The following is a 13,224-nucleotide window of genomic DNA, read 5'->3' on the forward strand; positions in this document are numbered from 1 at the left end:
TTCTCATGGTGTGTTTTTCAGCTCCATCAAGTCGTTTATGTTCTCTAAGTTAGTTATTCTAGTTATCATTTCGTCTAACCTTTTTTTCAAGGTCCTTAGTTTCTTTGCATTGGGTTAGAATGTGTTCTTTTAGATCAGAGAAGTTTGTTATTACCCACCTTCTGAAGCCTGCTTCGGTCAATTCATCAGACTCAATCTCCATCCAGCTTTGTTCTCTTGCTGGTGAGGAGTTGTGATCACTTGTAGGAAGAGAAGTGTTCTGGTTTTTGGAATTTTCATCCTTTTCGTGTTGGTTCCTTCCCATCTTCGTGGATTTATCTACTGTGGTCTTTGAAGTTGGTGACTTTCAGATGGGGTCTCTGAGTGGATGTCCTTTTCGTTGATGTTGAAGCTATTTCTTTCTGTTTGTTAGTTTTCCATCTAACAGTCAGGCTCCTCTTCTGCAGGACTGCTGGAGGTCCATTCCAGACCCTGCTTGCCTGAGAATTACTCACAGGGGCTGCAGAACAGTAAGGGTTGCTGCCAGTTTTTTCTTCTGTTATCTTCGTCCCAGAAGGATACCCACCAGATGTCAGTCAGAGCTCTCCTTTATGAGGTGCCTCTTTGGATATATGGAGGTTGGGGAGCCACTTAAGGAGACAATCTCTCCCTTATCAGGGCTCAAATGCTGTGCTGAGAGCTCCACTGTTCCATTCAGAGCTGCTGGGCAGGTACATTTAATTTTGCTGCAGCAGAACTCATAACCACCTCTTTTCCCAGGTGCTTTGTCCTGGGAAGCTGGGGCTTTATTTATAAGTTCCTGATGTGCTGCTGCCTTTTTTCAGAGATGTCCTGCCCTGCACGGAGGTAGTCTAGTCACAGTCTGCCAGGAGAGGCATTGCTTAGCTGCCGTGGTCTCTGCCCAACTGCTGTGTAAATTTCCTTGCAGTTATGTTTATAGAGGTACCTTTAGAACTGCCTTGGTAATGTCAGTCTGCCTCAGTAATGGCGAATTGCCTCGGTAATGGTGGACTGCCTCAGTAATGGTGGACTTCCTTGGTAATGGCGGTCTGCATCAGAGATGGTGGACTGCCTAGATAGTGGTGGACTGCCTCAGTAATGGTGGACACCCTTCCTCACACAGAGCTGGACCATCCTGTGTCCAGTTATGCTTACTTTGAAACTCTCAATCCAGAGTGCTTCAGATTGCTGGTCTTTGTGGGGATGGGATGTGCTGAGCCAGAGATCACCTGGCTTCCTGCTTTCAGCCCCTCTTTTTCAGTTGAGTGGGTGGCTCTGTCTCCCAGGTGTTCCAGGTGCCAGTTGAAATGGCTCCCCAGATTTTTGTGTGGAAACCCATGGCTCCAGCTGAAACAGCTGTGCTGGAAACTCATGGCACTTTTCGGACTGGGAATCTCCTGTTATGTGGGCAGTAAAAACTGTGGGAGAAGCCCAGTGGCTGAACTGCCATGCTAGAGTGGATGTAAAAACACTCGATGGCCTCCCTTCGGTAGGGATGGGTATCCTCCGGGGATTGCACTTCCTCTGCAAGGCAGCACCCTGTCTCACCTCGGCTTGCCCTTCTGGGCTATACCCACTGTGCAACCAGTCCAATTGAGATGCACCTGGTACCTCATTTGGAAATGCAGATCAGTCACCCTCTGTGTTGTTCTTGCTGGGAACTGCACTCCAGAGCTGTCCTTATTCGGTCATCTTGAATTTCTCCCTAGGTGTTTTTTTTTTTTTTGTATGTGCTAATGGTGTTAGAGTGTGAAATTACTAGTCCTTTCAGGCTTTTCCGATGAATTTGAAACATGCATAGTGAACTCCCTTATTTGCTCTCCTGTGGTGTTGACAGGGAGAGAAGAACAGCAAGCACTGTTGAATGCCTGAATTCACCTCCACTATCCCCAGGGGAAATCCACTAAACGCTGTGTCCCGTGCTGTGGGCTGTGAACGAGTCAAGATGAACAAAAGTAAACAAAGGATTCCCAGGAAACTCCATCCAGATGAAATCCTTAATCTGCAGGGTAAGTACAATGGATGAAAAGCTGAGGACACTAATGAGAAAACTTTGTGGTTGGGAAAGGAAACTCTAACCCTGGGGGAAGAGGAAAGTACAGGAAAAGTTGGAAGCTCACCCCAGAGCCATTATTACTACTTATGATTAAGAAGGACACTTATTGGAAAGGTTGCAGAATGTCCCCATGTGCTCAGGCCCCTTCACCACATGGTCAACTAGGTCTGCAGAGTAATGATCTAGCTGCATCGACTCCATTCTGGCCTCTGTCTTGTGACAGTTCTTTGTAGATTTCCTTTCTCCTCTCTCATGCTTTATTATTTCGTTCAACTCCTAGCTCAATTCTCCTTTTAATTCTTAGTTTATTGAAGAGATTCACATTTAGCTTAGAACATTCAAATCTTTAAAGACATTTTCATCTTAAACCCATCAAATCAAATCATCTCTCTCCAGGAGTGCCCATCTCCGTTTATTTCCTCCTTTCCTTTGGTGTACGGCCCTTGTTTCTACCTGAGTCCAGCTCTTACTCTCATGGGCATGAGTCCAACCATCACACACTCAGAAACATCTTGTAGGAATGAACCCTACCATCCATCTTCCCAGCCTTCATGTGCACAGTGGCCATGCCTTCAGCTGTGATACGTGATTAGGGATTTCCATTTAAAAAGTGTCTTTCATTATCCTTCAAAATAAAGCTATTGGACCTTAAACACCTTCAAGATTCAGTACTCTTCTCTGTCCCTTTGTTGTTAATATTGTTTTATTCCGTTAAAATTCACTGGGAACATCAGTGACATAGAAGTGACCTGCCTACCCATTGCATTATCTGACTTCTGACTAACTGACCACCCAGGAGCTTGTAGTTGATGGGGCCATCTGGATCTTTATCAATAAAAGGTTTGTAATTTATTAGGGAACGACTGAGACCAGCAGGTGCCTGAGCTCCTAAGAACACAGGTGTGGTCCTGCAGTAGAGTCTGTGTTACTGAAATCACATCTGTGTATAATTCGTGGCCTCAGCCAAGAAGCTGCTGCCAGCTTCTGGCCGTTCCTGGGTAGCCTGATGTGGGTTGTCCACAGAAGGATGGATGCAGGATATGGATATCAGAAAGTGATGTGGTGTTGGGGGCTTTGACAGCCAAATTTCATTGAAAGTCTCTTCTGCCCTTGGTACTTGGGGATGTCTGGGAAGAAGGGAACAAAACTCAGACCCCATGTGGCTCCTCATTAAGTTAGAGATTCAGTGCAGTTTTAGAAAGTTGAAGAAATAAACTATACTTTCAGGGATCATGTCTATAGTTCATTTGGCGAAGTTGAAGAAAAACAGTGATGTGGGTGATTTGGTGTGGTTTTCTGTGACATACTTCTGAGACAGCAGAAGATGGTTGGTGGTCAGTCTCCATCCAGCTGGTACTCATTGTCCATTTGTTACTTCCAAATAAAAGACAAAAGACATCTTGTGTGGCACCAGACACCAGGGATCGTTTCAGAGACCTTGACCAAAAATGGACAACAGGGCCATGATGCAATTTTATATGAGAGCTACTATTTTTGCCGACTTCATGTGGAAATCTGAGAGCTGTGCCCAGCCTCAGGGGGCTGCTTCTTCTCCCAGGAGACAGAGCTAACAGAGTTATGTGGGATTAGTCTGTGTGGGTCTTCTTAAGAAGACAACAGTTGTGGATGGTTTAAAGAACAAACACTGATTGTTTTTTTAGCTTTATAATAGTCTGTTTTAATAGAAACATGTGTTGGAATCAATCAATGTCCATTTCAGGAAGCTTCTTGTCTGAATCCGAAGGCACAGCTGTGTCTGTACCCTGCTCAGCAGCCTGGGGGCCCGGGTTGTCTCCTTGTCCATCCACCGGTCCATTCTGCTCTGCATTGTTTTGTTCCTCTTTTGGAGGTTCCACTTTGGGTTTGGGCTTTGAAATTATAGGGCTACAAGTACTTGTCAGCTCCCTAATTTTAGCTTCAATCTCTTTTGACTTGACAACTGGATCCATGGTCAAACTCTGCTTGTTCTGCAGATTTAGCTTGTTATTCATCCATTCCATGGCCTCATTTGTGCTTTTTTCTACCTTCGTCATGTCAGCAGCATCCAAATGATCATACTGGTCCTCCTTGTTTTTGAAAGCACTGATTATCTTCATATACTGCTGGATCTGTTTCCCTAGTTCTTCAAATAATTTTGGTCGTTCTTCAGATTCTTGGAATCGCGTCATAATAGGTTGACCTAGATTTTTTAATTCAGCCAGCTTATCAACATAAACTTGCTTTGGCTGGTCTTCTCCATCCTCATACAACCAATTTTCAGTATCTTCTAGTTTTAAAGTAAAAGTGTTATGATCATCTTCACTCACAAACTTCTCATATTCACCACTAAGCTTGTCTCTCATTTCATACACATATTCCTCCACAGCATTCTTAGCATCATTCTGCTCCTTCTCCAGTTTATCTTGCATGATCATCTTACCCTCATTTTCAATGTACAAGTTGAGCATCTCTCTGTCTATCTGCCATAATAGCTGACTCTCAATTGGCAGGTCCACAGTACTAGTCTTCACTTTTGCCTTCTTGGCTTGGGGTGGTTGGTCCATCTTTTTGTCCTTTGATCCAGCTTGAGAGGTCTCCATTTCTTCAGACTCTGCCTTATTTTCTGCTGGTGTCTGCTGCTGTTGCTCTTCAACATGTGGTTCCTCCTGGTCCACTTGCATCTTCTCTTCCTCCTTTGCATTCTGATCTGTTTCCATTGGCTCCTCATTTTCCTCAGACTTGTGTACCTCCACTAAGGATGCACTGGACACACTGAAAATGCCATGGACATTGACTCGAACTTTAACTTTCACTTTTGAACTGGAGCCATCAGACTGAGGAGTGACTTTCTGAACTGAAAACTGAGCTATAGCAGGATCTGGATAGGGCAAATCTTGAGGAGAGCTGTAATACGCCTCAAGAGTAAACGGTTCCTTTCTATAAAATGTAAGGACTTTAGAGAAAGGAGCAGCGTGATTTTTGGAAAAGACTTCACAGTCACTTGACCCTTCTTCAGCTGGAGAATTCCATCTCAGAGATATTGGATATGGTACTACATCTGTGATAGAAAATTCTCTGACTTTGAAAGCAGGCGATAAGATGGCGCACTGCAATGCACAACCTCGAGTGACAGCTTCATCAGCATTAGTGTTGTACTAAGTTCTTTACCAAAAAATTTGCTGATCTTCTCTTTTACTGCAGGGATTCGTGTAGCACCACCAACTATCTCCACTGCATAAATATCTTCTTTCTTTAACTTGGCTTGTTCCAAAACACTATGAAGTGGTGGCTCCACTCTAGCTAAGAGATCACTGCACATCTCCAGAAATTTGCCTCTATTCATAGTTCCAGATACATCAACATCATTCATAAAACATTCAATGCTCAAGGGGAGATCTGAAGCATTTGCACTCATCAATTTCTTGAGTTTCTCACACGCTTGAGAGAGTCGTAATAATGCCCGGATTTTGGACTTTATGTCTAGTTTGTATTTCTTCCCAAATTCTTCACAGAAGTGATTTACTAACACTTCATCAAATTTTCTGCCTCCCAATGTTGTGTCAAATGCAGTGGCCAGAACTTTCAGTTTTCCTCTATTAAATGCACATAGAGAAACTTGGTAAGCAGAATGGCCCATGTCTACAAAAACTACATTTCTTGGTTTCTCTTCTAAGTCAGGAAGATCTTGCTTATAGATTCCATATGCAAGAGCAACCGCAGTAGTTTCATTCATTAGTCGCAAGCAATTAAGACCAGCAATCTGTGTTGCATCCATCACCGATCGTCTTTCTGCATCAGTATAGAAGCAAGGAACCTGGCTTTTAGCTGCTGCTCCAATTGAACGATTCTTAGGACCAAAAGAAATGCATGCCGGCGTGCAGCGGTCGCTATATTCATTAGCAATAGTCTCGATGCCGCCAGCGCGGGCCACAGTGACGTAGCAGCTCTGGAAGCCCAGGTCTATGCCCACTACCGACATGGCGCCGGCTATTGCTCGGGCTCGGGCCCAGCTCCGGCCGCCGAGACAGGACACGGACCCCGGCGGGGCTAGCGCGTGGAAAGCAGGCCTCTTGGGCCGAGGCTACCGAGGGGCGTGCGGCGCTCACGCGAGCGCCTAGGTCCTTAGAGTGGGTACTCACAAACACTGATTTTTATCACAATTCTGCAGTCTGAATGTTGAAGATCAAGGTGCTGTCAGGGTTGGTTCTTGGTGAGGCTTCTTCCTGGCTTGCACAGGGCCACCTTCCAGTGCACTGTGTCTCAACGTGGCTCTTCTCTGTGTGCACGCGAAAAGTGAGAGGTCTCTGGTGTTATTTCGTCTTCTTACAAATAAAACAGGTCTATTGCATTAGGTTCTCACATTTATGACCACATTTAACCTTAATTATATCCTTACAATTCTGTTTTCCAAAATAGATCCCTTGGAACTAAGCTTTCAGTATACGAATTTCAAAGAAGGCACAATTCAATTGATGACACAAATCAAGAGATGCTGAGAAGCATTAGTATTTTTTTAATCAATAAGGTATAAAGGGTCATGCAGTCACATGTTGGAAAGTTTCTAGTAATTGTTGAAACTTCAACTGTAAGAGAAAAATTTGTCTTCCTCCTTTCTTTGCTGGCACAAGGATGTGAGGAGGTAGAACCACAGATAATAAAGAAAGGGGAGCCCTGGACACAGCTGAGGCGCTGGCGGGGAGGGAGACCGCTGAGCAGATGAGGAAGCCCCGCCCTCCCTGCACCTGCCCCGACCCAGCCTCGGGCTCTGTGGGCCCTGCGCGCCCCCTGCTGGTCCTGAGCAGCCCCTGCGCCCGCCCCGCCGCCTCCTGCAGGGGGGTTTGTGTCTGGGCTGAGACTCACCTCCCCTCACTGTGTCTCGCACAGTAATACACGGCCGTGTCCGCGGCGGTCACAGAGCTCAGTCTCAGGGAGAACTGGTTCTTGGACGTGTCTGCTGATATGGTGGCTCGACTCTTGAGGGACGGGTTGTAGTAGGTGCTCCCACTATGATAGATGTACCCAATCCACTCCAGCCCCTTCCCTGGAGGCTGGCGGATCCAGCTCCACCAGTAACCACTGCTGATGGAGTAACCAGAGACAGCGCAGGTGAGGGACAGGGTCTCCGAAGGCTTCACCAGTCCTGGGCCCGACTCCTGCAGCTGCACCTGGGACAGGACCCCTGTGAACAGAGACACCCGGTGAGCCCTGGGCTCAGAGGCAGCCCCCATATCTTCATATCTGCACCCCTGGGACACTCACGTCTGGGAGCTGCCACCAGGAGAAGGAAGAACCACAGGTGTTTCATGCTCTTGCACGTGATGTCCATGACTCTCAGAAAGTATTTCCAACGTGAGCAGGACCCTGAATTTAAGGAAACGTGTGGTGGTTTCCTGTCGGTGCCTAAGTGAGGATTTGCATGTGGGTGGTGCCTTTGTATGGAGCAGTGAAAAGGGATGAGGAGGCCCCAGTCTTTCAGACTCTCCCTGGGAGGATGCTGGCTGTGCCCTCTGAGAACTTAGTTCTCTTCCTGGGGCCTCCCCCCGAAAAGCCCAGAGTCCTCTTCCTCCAGGTAGGGAGATGTGCTGAAGGAGCTGGTCTGGGAGATGAGTGTGATCATGGATGAAGGATACATTGTGGAAAAGGGTCAATACTGCTCTACCCTTAAAAATTCACATAAGACAAACCTCACATTCAGGTCATCTAAATTATCATTTACCCATTCAGACACGAAACAGGAGCTGAATGTAATAATCACAATGAATTCAGGCAAACCTGGATCCATCTGGTGTTTATTTCAGTTCAGAACACCCGTCATGATTAGAGGGAAGTTCCCTGCCCCAGAAGTGGGTCATTTTAAAAAAGCACCTGAGAGCTGCCCTCTGTAACCTTTTGAAGTTCAGGATTCTGTCTGAGATCTCAGGAGAAGGTAGTGGGACATATCGCCATCCTTCTCAATGTGTGACTCTGAAGATGTGGCCAGACCTCTAAACACTTTTGTGTGAAAATATGTAGATTGGGGATTGCAGTGACAACTTCAGACAAAAACTCTATAACAGGTCAGCTCTGCAGGACAGTCTCCAAGATCTGTGCAACTGCCATTCCTGGGAAGCAGAGATGACCTCTGTGAGCCATCCCTTCTGAGAGCACAAGAACTCTGGTCCTTCCCTGACAGACCATACCTGTGAAACATGGCTGGACAATGACACTGAAGCCCAGAGTCCTTACACACATATTTATCAATTCAGACCCATCTGTGTCTGAAAGACTTTCTCCTCCACTGAATTGTATAAACCTACCCTGGGGTGTGTGGTATTGCAACTTGGGTATTTGACATTAGTTTGGTGAAATGTCAAAGTCAGTATATATTATCTTTCTTTTTTCTGTTACAGACAGATACTTGTTCCATTAATAAATAACATATGTCCACGGATGTAGGCAACAGGAGAGTCATCAGAAGTTGGGTGTGTCATAAACTCAGGACAAACCTGGGCTCTCTTCCTGGGACCTGAACAAGTGAACTGACCTTCTGTGAGGTAACAGAGGGGAAGAGACAGACTCAACATCCAGAGCCAGGTGAACTCCTTACCTACCAGGTTGTCTCGTGGGCCTTTTGTTTGAACAGATCCAGGAAGACCTTCATCCCCTGGCTCCTTTCTCACCCTCAGAATTATGAACATTGAGGGAAATTGAGGTACATTTTTATTTACAGAGAATAATTCATAGGCTTGTAGACATTTATATGGGTATGTACAGGGATGCTAGGATATGTTCATACACAGAACATAAAAAATCATGGTATGTGGAGAGAAAACCAAAGAGCTTCTAAATTTGTAGGTACTGTTTACCACAAATGTGTCAGGTCACTAGATCATGTTATAATGCTAGATGTAAAACTTCCCAACATTGCCATAGAGACAAAATGAAAAAGAGTAAAGATTCAAGTGAGATTCCCTTGAATATCACCAGTAATGAACAGGCCAAAAGAAATGAACCATTATGGAAAGCATGGTAATTAAATCAAAACACAATGACTTCTATTGTGTTCTCTGAGCCAGACAAACTCTTACCTGCTTTAGAACCTTTTCAGTTCTCTGCTCTACGTGCTCTTCTCTAGGCTTGTAGCAAGCTAAACTGGTACTTCATCAGAGAGGCTTCTGCCCACATTGTCAAAAGTAGCAGAATTCGGTTCTCTGCTTTCCAACACATCACCTTCTTTCTATCATATCACTATTGCAGTTTGTAATTATTGATTAATTAATATGTTATTTTCTTTGATTAACTTATCTTCTTCCCCCCATATTATAAGTTCCACGAAGGCAAGACTCATACTTGTCACCATGGTTTATTTTACCACCATTCACTAAGTGAAATGGACGACTGTATCACTGTATGCTGCGGTTTGATATGCATTCAATTATGCTTAAAATGATTTGTCAAACATAATTATTCCCCTAGTTGTCATAGTGTGGCTTTAGTCATTTAAAACTACTGTTGTTACCACTACCACTATTATTGCTTTTTAAATATCCTGTAATAAAATAACTGATATCTCCTAACAGGCATCTGGAAACAAGAGCATGGTTCTTTGCCTGGGCAGACCTGGTGGGGATTACCAGAGTGTGGTGGTATCTCATACTGTCAGAGTTAGGTTTGTGTCAGTAGCATTTTAAGAGCTAGTGATGATGACTGTCTTGAAAGTTCAGTCATTCAGAAAGTTGAGACAACCTACATTCACTTAGGAGAAAGATAGAGCTTCCATGCATAGATCAGCACCTTCTCTGGGTTGTGTACTTTGTAATCATGCAGATCTAAATTTTATGCCCAAAGCTCTGATAAAATAGCTAATCCAAATATCCTTTTCCTTTTTTGGTCTTGGTCCATGAAGCATGATATTGCATGAGACAAGTATCACACAGAATTTTCACTTGTCGAGGCCTGGAAAGACCTAAGGACATTAATTTGTTTTGCTTGGAGCACTACTGGCTCGAGCATATTGGATTCATCCAGAAACTTACCTCTGAAATCCTAGAAATAACTGCTTTGACATTAAGCTTTCCCTTCTGTTTTGTATCATAGTGACTGTTATAAATAGATGTGGAAATTATTTATAATTGAACCTGTGTTGTTAAAATTTTACATTAGACTTTCAAAGTTTCCTCAAATTTATGCAGTGAAGGATAATTCAAGAGAGTCTTTCTCCCAGGAAACTTTCTTAGAAAATAATTTTAAGTTAACCAATGGAGTGCTTGTATTTTTTCTTATTAAAGATTCTCCAGAATTAATTTTCACAGTCACTTTTTACCTTTACACCTTTCAGTGAAACCTTGAGTCTGATAAATGTGTTAAATAGCTCAGACTGGCAGATATTAACATGGAAATTGACACCCATCAGCCCCAATTCCTACATTTATGTCTGTGTGCCTTTGGCCAAGTTATTGAAACTTTCTGAGGCTCTAGTGTTTCTACTGTAAAATAAGAATACTGTACTAATACTGTCTGTTATGGCAATATAATTCTCAAGGATTAATGGAAATAAACAAAGGCCTTAGCTAGGGACTTGGCACTACATGTCTAATCCCAGCAGCCAGAAGCAGCTCCTGCCACCTGCCTTCCCCTGGCCAAGTTGTCCTGCAGCTGGCACCTGAGGGTGTGGCAGGAGGGCCCACGGGTCCCTTTCAGAAGACAGGCTTCGTGTGCACAGACAGTGTAATGACACCAGTTCCGTCATACACTGGCAACCTGTTTAACACCTGGAAAGATTTGGTGTTGTACACAGGACTTGTTCATCCCCTATATACATGATATCCATAGATAAGTAAAACATACGCACAGACAGAAGAGGTGATCTTTAATCTCACCTCCCTGTGAGCACAGGCCTAGAACTCTGCACTTTGTCCTCTTGTCCTCTGAACCAGAGTGCTAACACAGTGGGTGAGACTCAACCAGGGATCCGGACATTACTCACCACCACAGAAAATTTCTAAAAGATATTTACAAAATATAGTATTTTACTACCTGTAATTTTAACATGTATCAGGCACTTAGAACATCTAGAAAGACTACATATTTCAAAATAATACTCAGCATTGCCAATGATGTACACTAGTGAGGAATAAAATGGAATCAACAAAACAATGGCAATTATATGGAAATGTCTTCTGAATATGACCAGCCTGGCAGGGAACACTGTTCCCTTCCTGCCCAGGTCTCCCCTCCATGTCCTCTCACCCACTGGACAAAGGTCGCCGTGTGGCTCCTGTGCTCCTTTCAGGGCTGGTCTAATAACTCCATTTCAAAATGTCATTTCCGCAAGACACACATTTTCTATGATTTTTTAAAAAGCAGATGGTAATTTACAAGATGTGTAATTTTCCTGACTCTGTCATACCTTGGAACCTCCTTACATCCAGATGGGACAGACGCAGCAAATATTTTCTTTTAAAAGACGGGGAAGCGATGAGTTCATGTCCTAGAACACGTGGACACAGGGAGGGAAGCATCACACACTGTGGTCAGTGGGGGGCGGGGCGGGGGGCTAGGGGAGGAACAGGGGGGCTGGGGAGGGTGGGGAGGGATGAAGAGAGGAGAAACACCGGATGTAGGTGACGGGGGGATGACGGCAGCAAACTGCCTTGCCATGAATGCACCTGTGCAGCAATTCTGCATGATCTGCACACGTACCCCGGGACCTAAAGTACAATAAAAAAAACAAAAAGCTGGAGAAGGCCGAGGGCGGCTTTTTCATGTGTCACACCCAGGCCTTCTAGAAATGGCCGGTAGAGGGTGGAGGGCACGTCCAATGGGACAAACGTGGAAGGTTCTTCTCCGTTTCTCCCCAGCCACGTCAAGGTCTGGCAGAAGAATGATCACTGCCCGGTGGTCGCTACCCGTGGTCCCGTCGTCCTCCAGGATTCTGCTCGCCTTTCTGGCCCTTAGGCCTTTGTCCCTTGTCAGGACTGAGTGGGTCTCTTCCAATTGGGACAGGAGTCACCCCAGGATCCGGAGTTTCAGGGCTGCATGGCCTAAGGGAGGACGGAGCAACGGCCCAGATCCCCCTTCCCGGCGGCCCCCGCGCCCCGGACCGCCCAGGTCCCAGCAGCCCCCGCGCCTCCCCCATACTGCACCTCCCATCAGCCCCTGCGTCTCCCCGGACTGCATGTCCCGCCGGCCTCTGCGCGTCCCCAGACCGCCCGCGTCCTCCGGCACCCGCACGTCCCAGGACCGCTGCCATCCCATCAGCCCCCGCGCCTCCCAGGACAGTGCGCGTCCCATCAGGCCCTGCGCCTCCCCAGACCGCCAGTGTCCCGCCGGCCTCTGCGCGTCCCCAGACCGCCCACGTCCTCCGGCCCCCGCACGTTCCAGGACCGCTGGCATCCCATCAGCCCCCGCGCCTCCCCGACCACCCACGTCCTGCCGGACACCGCGCGTCACTGTCGCGGCTGCCTCCGTGCTTCCCGTCCCGCCGCGCCAGCCCATCCAAAGGCCTGTGCCCGTGTAGATCGGCGGCGACTTCCTTTAAGTTGTGCAGGTTTTGGCCTGGAGACCCGGAGGCCGCGGTGACCAGCTGGGAGAGGCGGCGCCGCCATCGGGTCCCCGAGGTGGGCAGAGAGGTTCCCGCTGCTCTGAGGTCAAGGCTCGCAGGCGTCCCCGGCTCACCTGAGGCCCAGGGCGGACGGTCGCCGGACCTGACCCCGCTCCGCTTCTCACCAGCCCCCAGTGTCCCTGTATTCAGCCACCACTTCACCATGAAGGCGCACAGCTCTGAGCCCTGAGAGGCCCCTTGTTCCCTCGGAGACTCCGCAGGGAACACCGAGTGGGGCCCTGGATTCACAGCCCTGTAGGAGCTGCCGAAGGAGCCCCCTTGCTCTCCCACCACCCGGAACACGGAGCACGTTCTCAAGGTGGAACCATCCGGGCAGCTGGGACCAGGGAAGATGGTGAGAGGCTCACAGCAGCCAGAGTGCAGAGCCTGAGAGCTGGGACCAGGGAAGATGGTGAGGGGCTCACAGCCGCCGGAGTGCAGAGCCTGAGAGCTGGGACCAGGGAAGATGGTGAGGGGCTCACAGCCGCCGGAGTGCAGATCCTGAGAGCTGGGACCGGGGAAGATGGTGAGGGGCTCACAGCCGCCGGAGTGCAGAGCCTGAGAGCGGGGACCAGGGAAGATGGTGAGGGGCTCACAGCAGCCGGAG

At 47.1% G+C, this 13,224-nt stretch overlaps 1 pseudogene and 1 gene segment (V, D, J or C); both read right to left on the bottom strand.

Moving 5' to 3' along the window:
- Positions 1 to 3,705: 3,705 nt before the first annotated feature.
- Positions 3,706 to 6,132, bottom strand: LOC103795984 (heat shock 70 kDa protein 4 pseudogene; annotated as a pseudogene).
- A 58-nt stretch (positions 6,133 to 6,190) lies between these two features.
- On the bottom strand, positions 6,191 to 12,118 carry LOC103795985 (immunoglobulin heavy variable 4-38-2-like). The segment is given in 5 exon segments: positions 6,191 to 6,311; positions 6,896 to 7,214; positions 7,295 to 7,396; positions 11,424 to 11,504; positions 11,717 to 12,118. Coding segments are annotated over 5 exon segments (582 nt in total).
- Positions 12,119 to 13,224: the final 1,106 nt, after the last annotated feature.

This window comes from Callithrix jacchus, chromosome 8 (genome assembly GCF_049354715.1).
Source record: "Callithrix jacchus isolate 240 chromosome 8, calJac240_pri, whole genome shotgun sequence".
NCBI lineage: Eukaryota > Metazoa > Chordata > Mammalia > Primates > Cebidae > Callithrix > Callithrix jacchus.